The sequence below is a fragment of the Chiloscyllium plagiosum genome, chromosome 13 (genome assembly GCF_004010195.1).
Source record: "Chiloscyllium plagiosum isolate BGI_BamShark_2017 chromosome 13, ASM401019v2, whole genome shotgun sequence".
In the NCBI taxonomy this organism is placed as follows: Eukaryota; Metazoa; Chordata; class Chondrichthyes; order Orectolobiformes; family Hemiscylliidae; genus Chiloscyllium; species Chiloscyllium plagiosum.
The window spans coordinates 65272883-65287871 of record NC_057722.1 but is presented as its reverse complement, the minus strand read 5'-3'; the positions used below and the strand labels follow the sequence as shown (position 1 = coordinate 65287871).

The 14989-nt window shown below is 40.4% G+C and overlaps 1 protein-coding gene across 1 annotated transcript; it reads right to left on the bottom strand.

The window, feature by feature from the left end:
* Positions 1–2794: 2794 nt before the first annotated feature.
* On the bottom strand, positions 2795–14284 carry LOC122556348 (extracellular calcium-sensing receptor-like). The gene is made up of 6 exons (XM_043702980.1): positions 14208–14284; positions 10113–10404; positions 6276–7109; positions 5499–5726; positions 3953–4076; positions 2795–3708 (listed from the first exon to the last, which is right to left on the bottom strand). Exons 1-6 carry the CDS (start codon positions 14267–14269, stop codon positions 2795–2797), a joined length of 2454 nt encoding a protein of 817 aa, XP_043558915.1. The 5' UTR covers positions 14270–14284.
* Between the last annotated feature and the right edge of the window lie 705 nt (positions 14285–14989).

Sequence of the window (14989 nt, the reverse complement as noted above, 5' to 3'; positions counted from 1 at the left end):
CAATATGAGAAAACTGCAGGAGATTAGCACAATAAATAGAATCAGTGCAGTCACAGTGGGCTTCAATGTCAAAGGAATTCAGTGACTTGTGAATTCTGTTATTAACAATTAGTTGCTTTTGGTCATTGCTAATTATCTGTTTCCAAAGAGATTGATCCTCACAGAGTACTGTGCAGCACATGCCCACTCCCATAGAGTGCTCGTGGTGAAGCCCAATGGTCCGGTGGACAGTATTGGCGACAGACTGCACATCACTGTGACTTGCTGATCATTCTTCTTTGAAATGTAGTTTGACCATCTGCATCACTCCTGGAATATCCACCTTATACCTGCTTAAAACAACTAGAAAGATTAGGGTCTGGGCTACCTTCTTCAAATGTTTGAGGGCATCTGGTCTTGTCCATATCACTTCCTATACACTTTGGTAAGGAATTCACTGTTGGTCCCTTGTTCCACCGTGATGTCTAGCAATGGGAGTTGATTGTTGTTTTCTTCTTCTCTGGTGAATTTGATGCCGGTGAACGTGTTGTTGATGAGATAGTGTGCTTCCTCTAACTTTATATGTTTGGTGATGACAAATGTGTCATCCACAAATTGGATTCATAGCTTTGGTTGGATCAGGGAAAAGGCTGTGCATCCCAGTCTCCGCATGACTGCTTCAGCTCTGTATCCTCAGATGGGTGATCCCATGAGTGTGCCATTGATTTGTTGATATACTTGGCCATTAAAGATGAAGTGAGTGGTGAGGCATAAGTCTAGTAGTTTGAACATATTGTCCTGCTACTAGTGTTGTAAGGGGTAGCATTTCTGTTTTGTTTCCCTTGTGCAGTGAGTGTTTCTTTCTCTCGTGGTATGTCAATGGAAATGAAAAGTGTTGTAAGGGCAAAGGAAACCATAATTGCATCATCGTCAATTATAATATTTTTGAGATTGTTCAGGAATTCCTGGGCTCAGTGACGAGCATAGGTTGATCCGTTGACGAGACATTTCAGTCTCTACTGTAGTTCATTGGCCAATTTATGTGTCTGTGTGCCCGGTAGAGAAATTACTGGTCTGAGGGGGGAGCAGAGATTTGGCAAAGATATTACGTGACTACTTAGTGTCTTTCACATTGAGGAAAATACAATAAATCTCCAAGATTAGAGATCCAAGTGACTACACAGAATGAAGAGTTGAAGAAAATTAGTATTAACATGAAAATTGCACTGGAAAAAGTAAAGGGGCTGAAATGTTAAAAGTACTCAGGTGCTTAGACTGAATATCAGAGTATTGAGAGAGGTGGCAGTAGATACTTGTTACATTTGTGATCACCTTCAGAAATTCTCAGATTCAAGAATTATCTCTACAGATTGGAAAATGATAAAACATTCAACCATTGGGTGTTAATGCATTATGATCATACCTGGGTTTTCAAATTAACATAAATTTGTTGGGCAATTAGTGTTATGTTGCACTTAGAGATTTTTGATAAACATCAAATAAAACTGCATGAGCTCAGAACACAAATAAGCTATTCAGACCATTGAGTCTGCTCCATCATTCAATGAGATCATGATTGATCATCAATGCCACTTTACTGCATTTTTCCTATCAGCCTTGATTCACTTATGAGTTAAAAATCTATCTACCTCAGCCTTGAATATACTGAATGACTCAGCCTTGACAGTCCACTGCGTAAAGAATTCCACAGAGTCACTCCCGTCCGAGTGAAGAAATTCGTCCTAATCTCTGTTTTAAAGATTCTTCTGAGATTATGAACTCTGGAAAACCCACAAAAGGAAAGAAACCTTTCCTTATCTACTCATCATATCACCAAAGAATCTTATGTTTTTCAATTCCAATCAGTACAGGTTCAACCTACTCAGCCCCTCTTCATAAGGCAGTCCTTCCTTACATGCTATCAGCATGGTGAAACTTCTCGGGATTGATTCCATTGCTAGTCTTCCTTTCCTTAGCTGGGGGACCCAAAACTGTTCGTAGTCTTCCAGTGTAGTCTAACTACTGCCCTGTATAGTTTTACCAAAATCTCCCTACCTTTATACACCATTCCCTTTGTAATAAAGATCAACATTATTTTTGTCTTCATTAGTATGCAATGAACTTGAATGATAATGTTTTGTGATTCATGGACGAGGGCTTCAAAATCTGTCTATTCAGCAGCTTCTCCAATGAGGAGAAAGTGAGGACTGCAGATGCTGGAGATCAGAGTCTCGACTGTGTTGTTGGGAAAACACAGCAGGTCAGGTAGCATCCTAGGAGCAGGTAATCCCAATGAAGGGCTTATGCCTGCTGTGTTTTCCCAGCAACACACTCACAGCTTCTCCAATTAAATAATATTCAGCAATAGAGACAAAACACGTTCCGTGAAAGAGGCAACATCAGTTCACAGCATATCAAGTTAATGTCCAGAAAAAACAAAATGTAATGTTTCCTTCATGGCTTCGTACGCATAGTGCATGAGAAGTAATGCCCAGTCCGTTCAATGGCTGCTTAAGGCAATGGCTCCAAATTGTGCTCTGCTCTGTTTCAGAAAGGGGTTTTTTAAACTTCTACAACGATGATTCTAACTGTCAAAGAACTCATCACTATTTCAAAGGTTTCGGTGATAACTGGATTTTTAATGCAGGCAGTACGGTACATCATAATTACATTGTTCATAACAACCTGTTTACAATTTATGCAGACCATACATTTTATTCGCATGTCAAAATTTCTCAAGACAAATTGCAACAGCATTTAATTCAAGAGAGTAACTAAGTTTCATAAATTTCATCACCACAGTTTGCAGGAATAACTAATGATCATTGGAAGTTGTTTTACCCATCAGATGCTTCTTTGTGTTTCTATCTTTTCTCAGCAAGATAATATAACATTTGGGGGCAAAAATGCAGAAAATTAGTCCATAGCTAGATGCTAAAATAGCAAAGACTTCCACAGCTACAGCGTATTTACCAGGGGAGCTGATATATGCTGGAATAAAAGTTAGCCACACAGCACAGAAGATAAGCATACTAAAAGTGATGTGTTTAGCTTCATTGAAATTGTTTGGAAGTTGACGAGCTAGAAAAGCAACCACAAAACATACACAAGACAGAAATCCAATATAACCCAGTACACAATAAAAGGCAATTGGCGAACCAACATTGCATTCAAAAACAATTATTTCAGTGAAATAATCACTGTTCTTTAGAGGATAAGGAGGTGATATTCTTAGCCAGATTGAGCATATTACACATTGCACCAGTGTAAGAACACACACAGTTAAGCGCTGCTGCGCAGGTCCAAACCACCTCATCATGTTATTGCTGGGAAGGACTGCATTAAATGCCATCACCACAACAACTGTTTTACTCAAAACACACGAAATGCAAAAAACAAAAATTACACCAAATGCTGTGTGTCGCAATATACAGGACCAGGTGGAAGGTTCTCCAAGGAACGTCATTGAACACAGAAAACACAAGGTTAATGCACAAAGAAGCAAAAAACTCAACTCGGAGTTGTTTGCTTTAACAATTGGAGTGTTTCTGTGAACATAAAACAAAACAAATACACTGATTGTGATGGAGGCTCCGAGAAATGCCAGAGTCACCAAAATAATCCCCATCGGATCTCCAAAAGAAAGGAACTCGATTTCCTTTAAGATGCATTCGTCACGTCCCCGGTTGGACCGGTATTCCCACGGACACTTAATGCAATCTGGTGAATCTAAATGGAAGAAAATAAAAGTACAATGGAAAATTAATCTAGTTTTCTTTTTTAAAAAAACGCCAATGCGTTAATGTTTAAGAACTCAGTTCTTAACATTTCAGTTGGATTTCTTCTGCGTACTATTCGTTATTTATGGGAAATGTTTTATGATTCCAGCAAAACCGTAAAGACCTCCTCAAATTCTGAAACACTTTCTCAGCAAGCAAACAATTACAGCAGTTAATCTTCTGTTGGTCCTTACCAGTGACGTTGCTAATTTCACCATCAGCGCATTTTATGCAGTCAAAGCAACAAAGGGGTTGTCCTTTCCTTGTTGCTTTCCTTGTTCCATTTGGGCAATTTTTGGAACAAACTGCTCTTGGAACCTAATTATAAAGAAGAAAAAGTTATATTCTTTATTTACCAACTGCCATTCAACAATTTTCTTTAAGAAAGTGGGAAGCAGGAAATTGCCGTCATCTTCAACATCGCAGGTGATACTGGTGTTGAAATTTTAACATTAACATAGAGTCATATAGTCAGAGAGATGTACAACATGGAAACAGACCCTTCGGTCCAACCCGTCTATCCCGATTGAATTTTCGGGAAATTATTTGAATGGATTTTTTTTTAAACTGACTGATGCCCTGGAGAAATCTAATCTGATTAACGTCAAACCAAGATGGATTCGTTTATGGAATGTGAACAAGTCCACAATTAGTTACTGATTCCTGAATGCCTTCATTGTCGGCTTATTAGACTATTCTGAGAACGCGACAAATAACCTCGGCAGATTTCCTTTCTGAAAGAATGTTACTGGACCAGATATGTTTTTATAAGAATCGCTGGTGTGCTAGATTTTACTTCCAGACGATATGAAATTCCAATTTCATTATCTGGCATGGTCTGTCCCTAGAACATTATCCTGGTGGTCTGCATTTCTAGCCATGCTGCAATGTTACCACTACTCACTTAGTAAACGCAAGTTCTGCTTCACAAGCATTTTTTTCGCCATATTTTTAGCTTTTAGTTCGGAAAATGAAATGATAAAGGATGAAATTATAGTATTTATATCTAGAGAACAATGTCCAATACTTAAATAAAACCATTGTTAGATCACATCTGGAGAAACTATATTCAGCATAGGCTCTGCGGCTAAGTAAAGGTAGGTTGTCTTTGGAAACAGAACAGCCCGTATCACCAGAAAGCTGTAAAAGGAGCCACAATAGTTTATAAGAAGAGTTTACCTGAACTAAACGTGCATTCCCTGAAATCCCAAAGCTTAAAGCGGATTTGATTGATTCGTGTTTTGGTGAGATTTAAAGGAATAAGAAAATAATTGGAAACAGGACCTTCGGCCGATCATGTCTATGCCAACTACACTAATTCCATTTGCCTGCACTTGGTCCACAGCCGAATAAGCCCTTGGCATTTAAGTCCTTATCTCAAAGTGTCCTAAATATTGTAAAAGCATCTGTTTCCAACACCCTCGGAGACAATATTTTCCATTTTCTACCAGCTACTCGGTGAAAACAATTTTTCTCCGATCTCCTATAAATCGTTTGCTCCTCGTTGCAAATTTATGTCCTCTGATCTTAACAAAGTTTGCCATAGGTAAGGATTCTCACAATCTGGCGTGTCTATGCCTGTTATTGTTGTGTACACATCAGTCCGAACACTCAACCCTTTCACCAACCTCTTCTGCTACAAGGAAAACAAATGCAGCTTATCCGACTCTCTAGTTACCATTGAGGATTTTTGCATTTGTTGGAGGGGGAGTTTTCAGCTCGCTGCCGTAGTATTTGTACCGTAATCTGAGCTCCACTCCATACAATTGCTTCATCCTTTAACATAATTTCTTTCCCTGGGGGGGCTGAGCCGTCATAGACTCCAACACCGATGATGTCCACGCCGCCAGCCGCATTGGGTTGCCAGTTTACGATGTCATAGGTAGCCACTGGATCTCCATTATCATCAAAATAGACGTTCTCACCGATCTTGGTCGTGAAATTGACTGTTTTCATGAAATGCAGTAGCTTTAAATGGAGCAAAAACAATCAGGAGTTGACGAACTGTGTTTACAATAATAGGTGAAGCATTTAATATCGTTTTAATACTCACTTGCTTTTCAGGCTAGAATCAAAAATAGTTTAGAAATGTGCATGCATTCAGAAGGGGCTTCTCCAGATGGGAAGTTGGGACCATGATAGCCATGACACTGAGTAGTTAATTTACCCAGGTAGAAATGTCACGACAACTGTTAGAATTTACGTTCAGTTCATAAATCTGAATTTAAAAGTATTCTTGATAGTGGAGACTGTGAAACCATTGTCAATTGTTAAAAAGTCAATCTACTTCAGTAATGTTAATTCGGGAAGGAGGTCTGCTATTACGATGCCGTCAGCCCTCCTTGTGATTCCAAACATAAATGCTTTTGACTTTGAAGTGCCATGTTAAATGGTTAAGCACTCTACATAGTTCAAGCACAATCGGAAATGGACAATAAATGCTGGCCTTGCTGACGGCGCCCAAACCCCATGAAAGAATAAACAGCAAAAATAGAAATGGTCTAACTGACCCCATACCTGCCAGGGTTGGAAACTTGAGATATCTGCACAAGTATTTTCGGCAAATGTTCCCTTGCCACTTTTGCACGACAGCATGTTATGAAGAGTATGCGCTATGGCATATATTGCTTTATAAACATTGTAAGTAACCCGATACTGTGAGACATCAGTAAGTTCATTGTGTGTCAATCGCAAACTCTCTCTTCCGGTGCATTCTTTCATCGTGGTTAAGGGAACTTGATCTATTCTGTTATCTGTGCCTCTTAATGCACAGCTGAAAGTTGATTCCCAAAACTCCTTCACTAAACGGTTACCTGGATACATGGAAGGATGGACGCCCATGAGAAATTCTCTCAGTCCTGGTATATCTACCTGGCGAATTGCAACTCCGATTGTGCCAGCGACAAACCGCCTGCTTTCTTCCGGGGGTAGAAACTGCGTAGATACCCAAGCCTCGCTTCCTATCCATTGTACGCCAGTTACATTCTGTCGAGCAATCTCCCTGAATAAAATGCTCATTTCCTCGGGCGCAACGAATGCCACGACAACTTTGGTTGAAGATTTCCGTACAGTGTCTACGATTCGAAGTAGCTTGTCTCTGTGGTAGCTTCTGTGAATAGACTCGGAGAAAGCAATGCAAACGCCGAATTGTTGGACAGTTTCGGTGAAAGCTTGCATCCCAAAGTTGCCATAATCATCGTCGTTTCTAACCGTCCCGATCCATGTCCAACCAAAGCGTTTCACCAGATGGGCTAAGGCTCTTGCCTGAAAGTAGTCACTCGGTATGGTTCTGAAAAATGATGGGTATTCCTTCCTGTTACTCAGGCATGCACAGGTGGAAAAGTAGCTGACCTGTGGAAGATTAAAAGTGGAGCATGTCACGTTTTCCTATTTGGAAGCTGATGATTTTCTTTTCACTTTCAGAAAGTGATAGAAATAGTCGGGCCAGGCTGCAGCTATGACAGCGTGTGAATGTTACAGAAAACCGTATGGAACATTTAACACTGGGACATCTCCAAGGATTTGGAATGAAATTGCTGAGTGTTTCTAAAGCCTGGAGGAAGTTCAAAAGACGCTTATTAGATTCATAGTGGAGAGTCGAGAAGTGTGGTACTGGACAGGCCCAGCAGGTCAGGCAGCATCCGAGGAGCAGAAGAATCACGCTTGAGCAAAAGCCCTTCATCCGGAATGTGGAGGTGGGGAAAGGGGCGTAGAGATAAATAGGAGGGTTGTGTTGAGGGCAAGGTAGCTGGGAAGGCGATAGATAGATGCAGGTGGGGAGGGGGTGAAAGTGAAAGGTCGGAGGAGAGAGTGGAGCAGATAGGTGGGAAGGAAGATGGACTGGTAGGACAGTTTAAGAGGGCAGTGCCGAGTTGGAGGTTTGGCTCTGGAATGAGTTTGGGGAGGGGAGATAAGGAAACTGATGAAGTTGACATTGATGCGCTGTGGTTGAAGGGTCCCAAGACAGAAGATTAGACGTTCTTCCTCCATGGTTGGATGGTTTGAATTTCTCAGTAGAGGAGGCCGAGGACTTGTATGTCCTTGGCAGGGTGGGAGGGAGAGTTGAAGTGGTCAGCCACAGGGCGGTTGGGCTGTTTCGTGCCTATGTCCAAGAGTTGTTCCCTGAAAGTTCTGGGTTGGTGTCCTGACTCCCCAGTGTAGAGGAGACCACTTCGAGGGCAATAGATGGTAGGTGAGGTGTTTGGATGTGCAGGAAAATCTCTGCTGGATGTGAAAGGATCCTTTGTGGCCTTGAACAGGGGTGAGGGAGGAGGTGTGGGCGCAGGTTTTGCACCTCTTGTTGCCACAAGGGAAGTTGCTGAGATTGGAGGGCAGGTTGGTGGCGGGTGGCCCTAACAAGGGATTCACGAAGGGAATAGTCTCTGCAAAATGCAGATGGGGTGTGAAGAGGAATACATCTCTGATGGTGGGGTCTAATTGTAGGTGGCAGAAATGGTGGAGGATAATGTGCTGTATCCAGAGATTAGTGGAGTGGAAGGGGAGGAGACCCCCCCTCCCCACCTGCAAATACCTATGGCCTTCCCAACTACCTTCCCTCCACCCTCCTATTTGTATGTTAGCCCCCGTCCCTCCACCACCTCCCTACATTCCTGATGAACGGCTTCTGCCCAAAACGTCGAATCTCCTGCTCCTCGGATATTGCCTGACCTGCTGCACCTTTCCAGCTCCTTCCTGGAATGAAGATATTAATTTTGGGAAAATGCAGAGGAGTAAGATTAATGGTGTCAATAGTTGCTACAGCTAAATTAATCACTTTGGGCAATGGTTCTATGACTTAAACATTGGCAGTCATTTATATGTTCTTCATTGCTTTCTTTACTGTGAATATTGTAGTGTATTTGGAACTAGAGCGGGACACACGGAACACACCAACTCACATTCAAGCTCATATGTTGTTTACTCAATAACCATCTTCAACAATTTTGATTGCAAACTTTTCTTCAAGTGAGGCATGATGAATTGAGTCCACTCTCTACATCACTTACAATTTTACACAAGGGAGAACACGAGGAACACCAAACCCAGAAATGGAGCACAACACAAAGCACTATCAGACAAGTTAACACTTCGTGAATTTACATCTTCATGCCTCTCCAACACGTTTAATCATGCGATCATTGAAAACAGAACTTCACTAATTTCATTTGTTTAAAATATCTTTACTTGCAAGAAACCATGTATTAAAACGGGATTTCATAGAACTTCACAGCCGAGAAGTAATCCATTCTGCTCAACAGGTCTGCCTTACTTCTCTACTCAGAGGAGACCCACATTCACGCCTTCCTCCATGGGTACTTAACCAGCTTCCCATTAAATGAAAGGATACTATTCAGCTTGATTGAATTCAGCTTGCCGCATTGAATTTCATTTTTTATTTGAGAAAGAACGTGTAAACAATTCTTTCTCGGATTTATTTGAGGTGATCTCCATTGTAATTTTCCTTCTGCTTCCACAAACGGACTCATTTTGTCCAACTCAATGCAATCGAGCCGTTCTTAATGCTAAAATACTCTGTCAGGTTCATTTTCGGCCCTCTGTTTTCTAGACAAATGAGCCACTGGATATTCAATCTTTCCTGTTTGAATTACAAAATTACACCTAATGATGCCATTCTTCTTATTGGTTAAAATAGTTTTGCCTACCTTTTCATTGCATTTATTCATAATGCAAGAAACACTGCGATTTTGCAAATTTATTTTAAAATTCATTCACAGCATATGCGTGTCAATTGCCAGGCCAACATGCCTAATTGTCCAGAGGGCAGTTAAGAGTCAAACACGTTGCTGTCAGTCTGGAGGAACACATAGCCAGATCGGGTGAAAATGGCAGTTCCCGTCCCTAAAGGGCATTAGTGACCCAGATGGTGTTTTTTTTTCTCTGACATGGTCATCATTAATTTTTTTCTTATTTCAAATTTTTCGTGAATTCAAATCCCCTAGAAAAAGGGCCCCTGATTACGAATCTAGGGATAATACTATAAGGCCATTTTATCTTCATTTCCATCGCTCACACTGGTCCCCAATGTAGTTATGTAGAATATTAACGTGCAAATGTAAAAGCATTAAGAAAATAACTCGATTTGCATTGAAGTCTATTAATAACAATAAAACGGAATAAAAGTGATGCTGAAAATCATAGAGAATTCTGGACAATCTATGGAGCATTTTGGCTTCTGAACAAGAGTTCCATCGGATTCGAAACGTTAACTCCGTTTCTCGATCCACAGATGTCGCTAGTCCTGCTGAATAATATTGAACAGTGTGCCGTTTTGTCAGCAATCCTGTTTACTGATCATTAACTTTGGAAGTTAAAATTTATATGTGTGTGTCTTACCATAGGAATCCTGAACGGACCAATTAAAGTTGCCATTGCTCCAGACTGCGAGGATGCCGCATCGCCAACAATAGCAGAGACAGTGGAAGACATGGTGCAAGCCAAGTTGGAGGAGGTGACTTCATCTCTGTTTAAAAACTGGAAAGTTGCTTTCAGAGTTAAAGGCGGCATGGTACAAGTGTCATAAATCCGGTAACCCAGGGTAACATTAGGAAGCAGCCTTGGGTTCTTGTTGATTTCTTCAATGGCAAAAATCATCGTCAGTACAAAGCGCAAACCTCTTGGCCAAAAGCTGCAGAAAAATATTTTATTTTGCATGTGGATAATGTTAATACTGATTTAGTGTCATTAAGTCATAGACGTGTACAGCACGAAAATAGACCCTTCGGTCCAACTCGTCTATGCATTTAGATATCCTAACTTATTCTAGTCCCATTTGCCAGCATTTGGCCCATTTCCCTCTAACCGCTTCCTATTCATGAACACAACCAGATGCCTTTCAAATGTTGTAATTGTACGAGCCTCCACCACCGCAGCTGGCAGCTCATTCCCAGCATGCACCATAGTCTGCATGAACAATTGTCCCGCAAGTCTCTTTGAAACAGACACCTTTTCGTTTTGGACTCTCCTACCCTGGCAAAAGGACCTTGACTATTCACCCTATCCGTGCCCTCATGATTTTATAAATTCCCTCAGCTTTGCGATGCTGCAGAGAAAATAATCCGACCTTATTCAGCCTGTCCCTGGAACTCAAGCCCTTGAAACCTGGCGACATCCATGTAACTCTTTTCTCAACCATTTCAAGTTTCTTATTTTAAATCCATAGCTATGATAACGTTAAGAAGCTTTATTTGCACTTCAAGAATACCATCTAATCGTATTATTTTAATGGTGAATCGTTTGACCCCAGTTTTATTCATTATAGTCGTTAATTCGTTATTTTTTTGCCAATATATAATGATTGTGCTTAATTTGCAAATCAAAGAATCCCTACAGCGTGGAGACAGATCACTAGGCCCAATGGGGCCACATTGACCCTTCAATGACCATCCCACCCGCATCCATCCCCCCACCCTATCCCTAGAACGCTGCAGTTCCCATGGCTAACCCACCTCGCCTCCAAATCCTTGAACTCTTTGGGCAATTTAGCATGGCTAATCCACCTATCTTGCACATCTTTGGAGATATTTTGAGAAATTGTACTCAATAACTTAACTTTTCATTAAACCGTGCAAATAAAGCTTCTTAAAATTCTTAAAATTCTTCAGATTCCTGAAGAAGGGCTTATGCCCGAAACGTCGGTTCTCCTGTTCCTTGGATGCTGCCTGACCTGCTGCGCTTTTCCAGCAACACATTTTCAGCTCCCTTCTTAAAATTACGACCAAGCTAATCAAATAGGCGGTTGCATCGCAGAAGCGCTTTTAAAATTTGATGTTCATTGAGAAATTCTCATATATTTTTGATGACAAAACACCATTCTACACCTATACCCTAAAGTATAGGTCTGGCCTACACCTTACTCCAGAACCTCAGCAATGCGGTTGATTTTTAACTGCCTCCTGGGCAGTTAAGGATGAACAATAAATGTCCGCCTCACCAGTGACGCCCACAGGTTATGAATAATATTTTTTAAACCATACATTCAAAAGATGGAATCCTCTCCATCTTATTTTGTTGCAACTCACTTTCAAACTATGCTTCTCACGCCAATGCTTTTTTTTATAACCTGAAAAGGATATAGCTTTAATTCATCATTGACTTTAATGAATAAAACGGTGGTCAAACGATTCATCGTTAAAATAAGACGATTAGCTTGTTATTCTTGAAGTTGACAGCCCTTCGGCTGATTTTTGTTTTGTTTGCCTGGAATCTCCACATGTGTGCCACCACCTGTGAGCATTCGTCGTTACTTCCTTAGTCATTCTCTAATATATTATCTCCGGCTTTCACTGTCTCCTCTAATGAGCAGATCTCTCGAAGCTAAAGATTATGATGTCCAATGTTTGCTTTATCCTTAGAGACTCGTACCTGCTTCGAAAATCCAAGAATTTCAGCTGCTCCTATTTGACAGAGACTTTGCTGAACCGACTATGTCAATTCCCCCTCCTGACCATCAGACCACTTTGGGGAAAAAGCATTACAATTTTGAAGAAATGGGTCATCTAATTCACAAATTCTCGAGTCCCTGCTATGAAATTTGTTCTGGTTCTTTCCTATTTTACGCAAATAGTTCTGATCGAACAGTATTGGTTTACCACGATGTGGATTGAACTTCGTTATCTCTCCCACTTTTGGACCTCTGTTTATCTTTCCATTCCTTACTTTCCCATTCGTTCTTAACTTTCCCCTCCAGCCCATTCAGTTTTGCTGTTCTGAAAGTGGTGGTGGCATCTCTAGACTATCAAGCTAGAGACCCGGGTAATGTTGGAGGAATCTGGGTTCAAGTCCTGCCACGGTAGATGGTGGAATTTGAATTCAATTTTAAAATCTGGAGTTAACAGTCTAATCTGATCATGAAACTATTGTCGATTGTCAAAAAAAAAACATTTGGCTCATTAATTGCTTTTAGGGAAGAAAACTAACGTCCTTACACGGTCTGGCCTACACCTTACTCCAGAACCTCAGCAATGCGGTTGATTTTTAACTGCCTCCTGGGCAGTTAAGGATGGACAATAAATGTCCGCCTCACCAGCGACGCCCACAGGTTATGAATAATATTTTTTAAACCATACATTCAAAAGATGGAATCCTCTCCATCTTATTTTGTTGCAACTCACTTTCAAATTATGTTTCTCACGCCAATTCATTCTAGTTCAGCTTTTAAAGAGCGGACAATTCACTGCACTCTCACCCTTCTCTTACTGTTACAATTCAGACGCTTTTAGTAATCACTTTTGGAGCGTCCCAGCTGTAATTCCCTTACTAAATCCGTTGTCACCCCTAATAGTTTTTGGGCCTGTTCACATCCTGCACGGTTGCATTTGACACCTCATTTCGCCCAAAAAATATTCCCGAAAAACAAACATGTTTTTGGCTGACTGTGATATGAAATCCTTCCAAAGTCTAGCCTGCTGAACGCTTCCACTTTTCGAGCACCGGCTTTGTCTTGTTGTCGCTTTAGTACAACTTTCCAATATGATATACTTGCAGGAAGGACCACTACTAACACATAAAAGCATTGCTGCAAATTACACAGACACAGATGTTTGAATTTAACACGAATGACAGTGATAAAGCAAGAGCGAGATTTGCTTTAAAAGTTGTCCACATATATTGTAGAGAATGGATAAGTTACAGAGGAATCGTGACTACTTAAAAGCGGCGTCTGAATGTACAATTCGATGTTGGAGTATACATAATAATTTGTCTGTTACTAAGCATTGTCTTTGTATACGGTAGCTAACCTACAGTGTTTTCTTTCTGGAACAATACCTGTGTTTATCTCAATAAACATTTACAATCGAGGGTTGAGTGACATCAATGGCAGTGTGTTAAGTCACTTATGGCTTGACAATGGTTGGGCCAAGTATTTGCACAGTAACAATCTTGAAAGCTGGCGCTAAGATGTTTAGTTTTGAAACACGCATCAAGAACTTCCACAAGTCTAGGAGCTGTTTATGTGCATTGTGATTGAAAAGATATAGTTTCTAAAAGCCGAGAACAATGGTACCTGTTGTACCAATTGTTACAAATAAATCACTGCAACGGTTGTGCGAATAATTTAGACGAATGTTTAGTCATTGAGCCGAATAAACTGTGGCTCTGTCGGCTCCGATTGTAACTTGCGAGTGAACATGTTAACCGTGTCAGTTGAGCATTAAAAACGGCTGGACTAACGAATTACTACTAAAGCGTTTGACTTTTGCACCTGAATAGTTAAGCTTCCAAGCAATGCTCAATACATATCCTAAACTATAAACAAATAATAGCAGCGTCATTAATAACACACTAGATCTACCGTTTATCGAAGTATAGAAGGTTTGCAAAACACAGTAAAGACGACTTGCATATTGCATTGCACAAATAAAGTCCTGAATTCTCAACAGCTATTTTGCGAAGTATGAAATGGTAGAAAACATTACGACTCTTGGGAACCTTTTGCATTTTACCGCTTCTGGTTGCCTTTGAAAAGCAAGATCCAGACGATCGACGTTCATGTGTACACTGAAAACTCCGCCAAGAACAATGTCACCTTCTTTAGTAAAGCCAAGCAAGTCATCAGTCCCCCAATGTTTACAGCTTGGATCATTCTTCATCAGTGCAGATGTAAGTAGGGATAACGATAAGATACATGACGGAATGTAACGCATCTTTACTATTCAACGTACCTCTCCTTTCATAGAGCAAACAATTCTGCTTATATATCCCAACAGGTAATGACAATCCGTTAACCGCTCAATAGATTATTGGTACACACAAAAAATCCCAACAGGAAACAAGCAATGATTGCAATTTGCCTAGGGTGCTCAAATAGCATATGAAGGAAAAAAATCTAATTGTGCCCTTATTCGCTCAATTTCAAACTTTAATATTTGTCTTTGCTTTTCAATTGTAGCTTAGCAAAAAGGTGCTTGTGAAATTTCCATATGACACCAACAACTAAAAATTGTTGTGCTTCTTAAAGCGTCTTTCTGGTGTTAAATATAAACCATACAACAATATCAATAAAAGGTATCTTGTAAAAATGCATAATACAGTTACAGAGGTGACTATTTAATTGATAATAACATTCTGCCCCCATCCAAAAGTGGACAAATATGGTAATTTTAATTTGAATCGCAATATTAAGTAGAAAAGCAAACAACGGTGCGTTATGTTCCAAATATTGCAAGCGATCTGCATTTCTACATGTTTATAGACGAACCTGGTATCAGCTA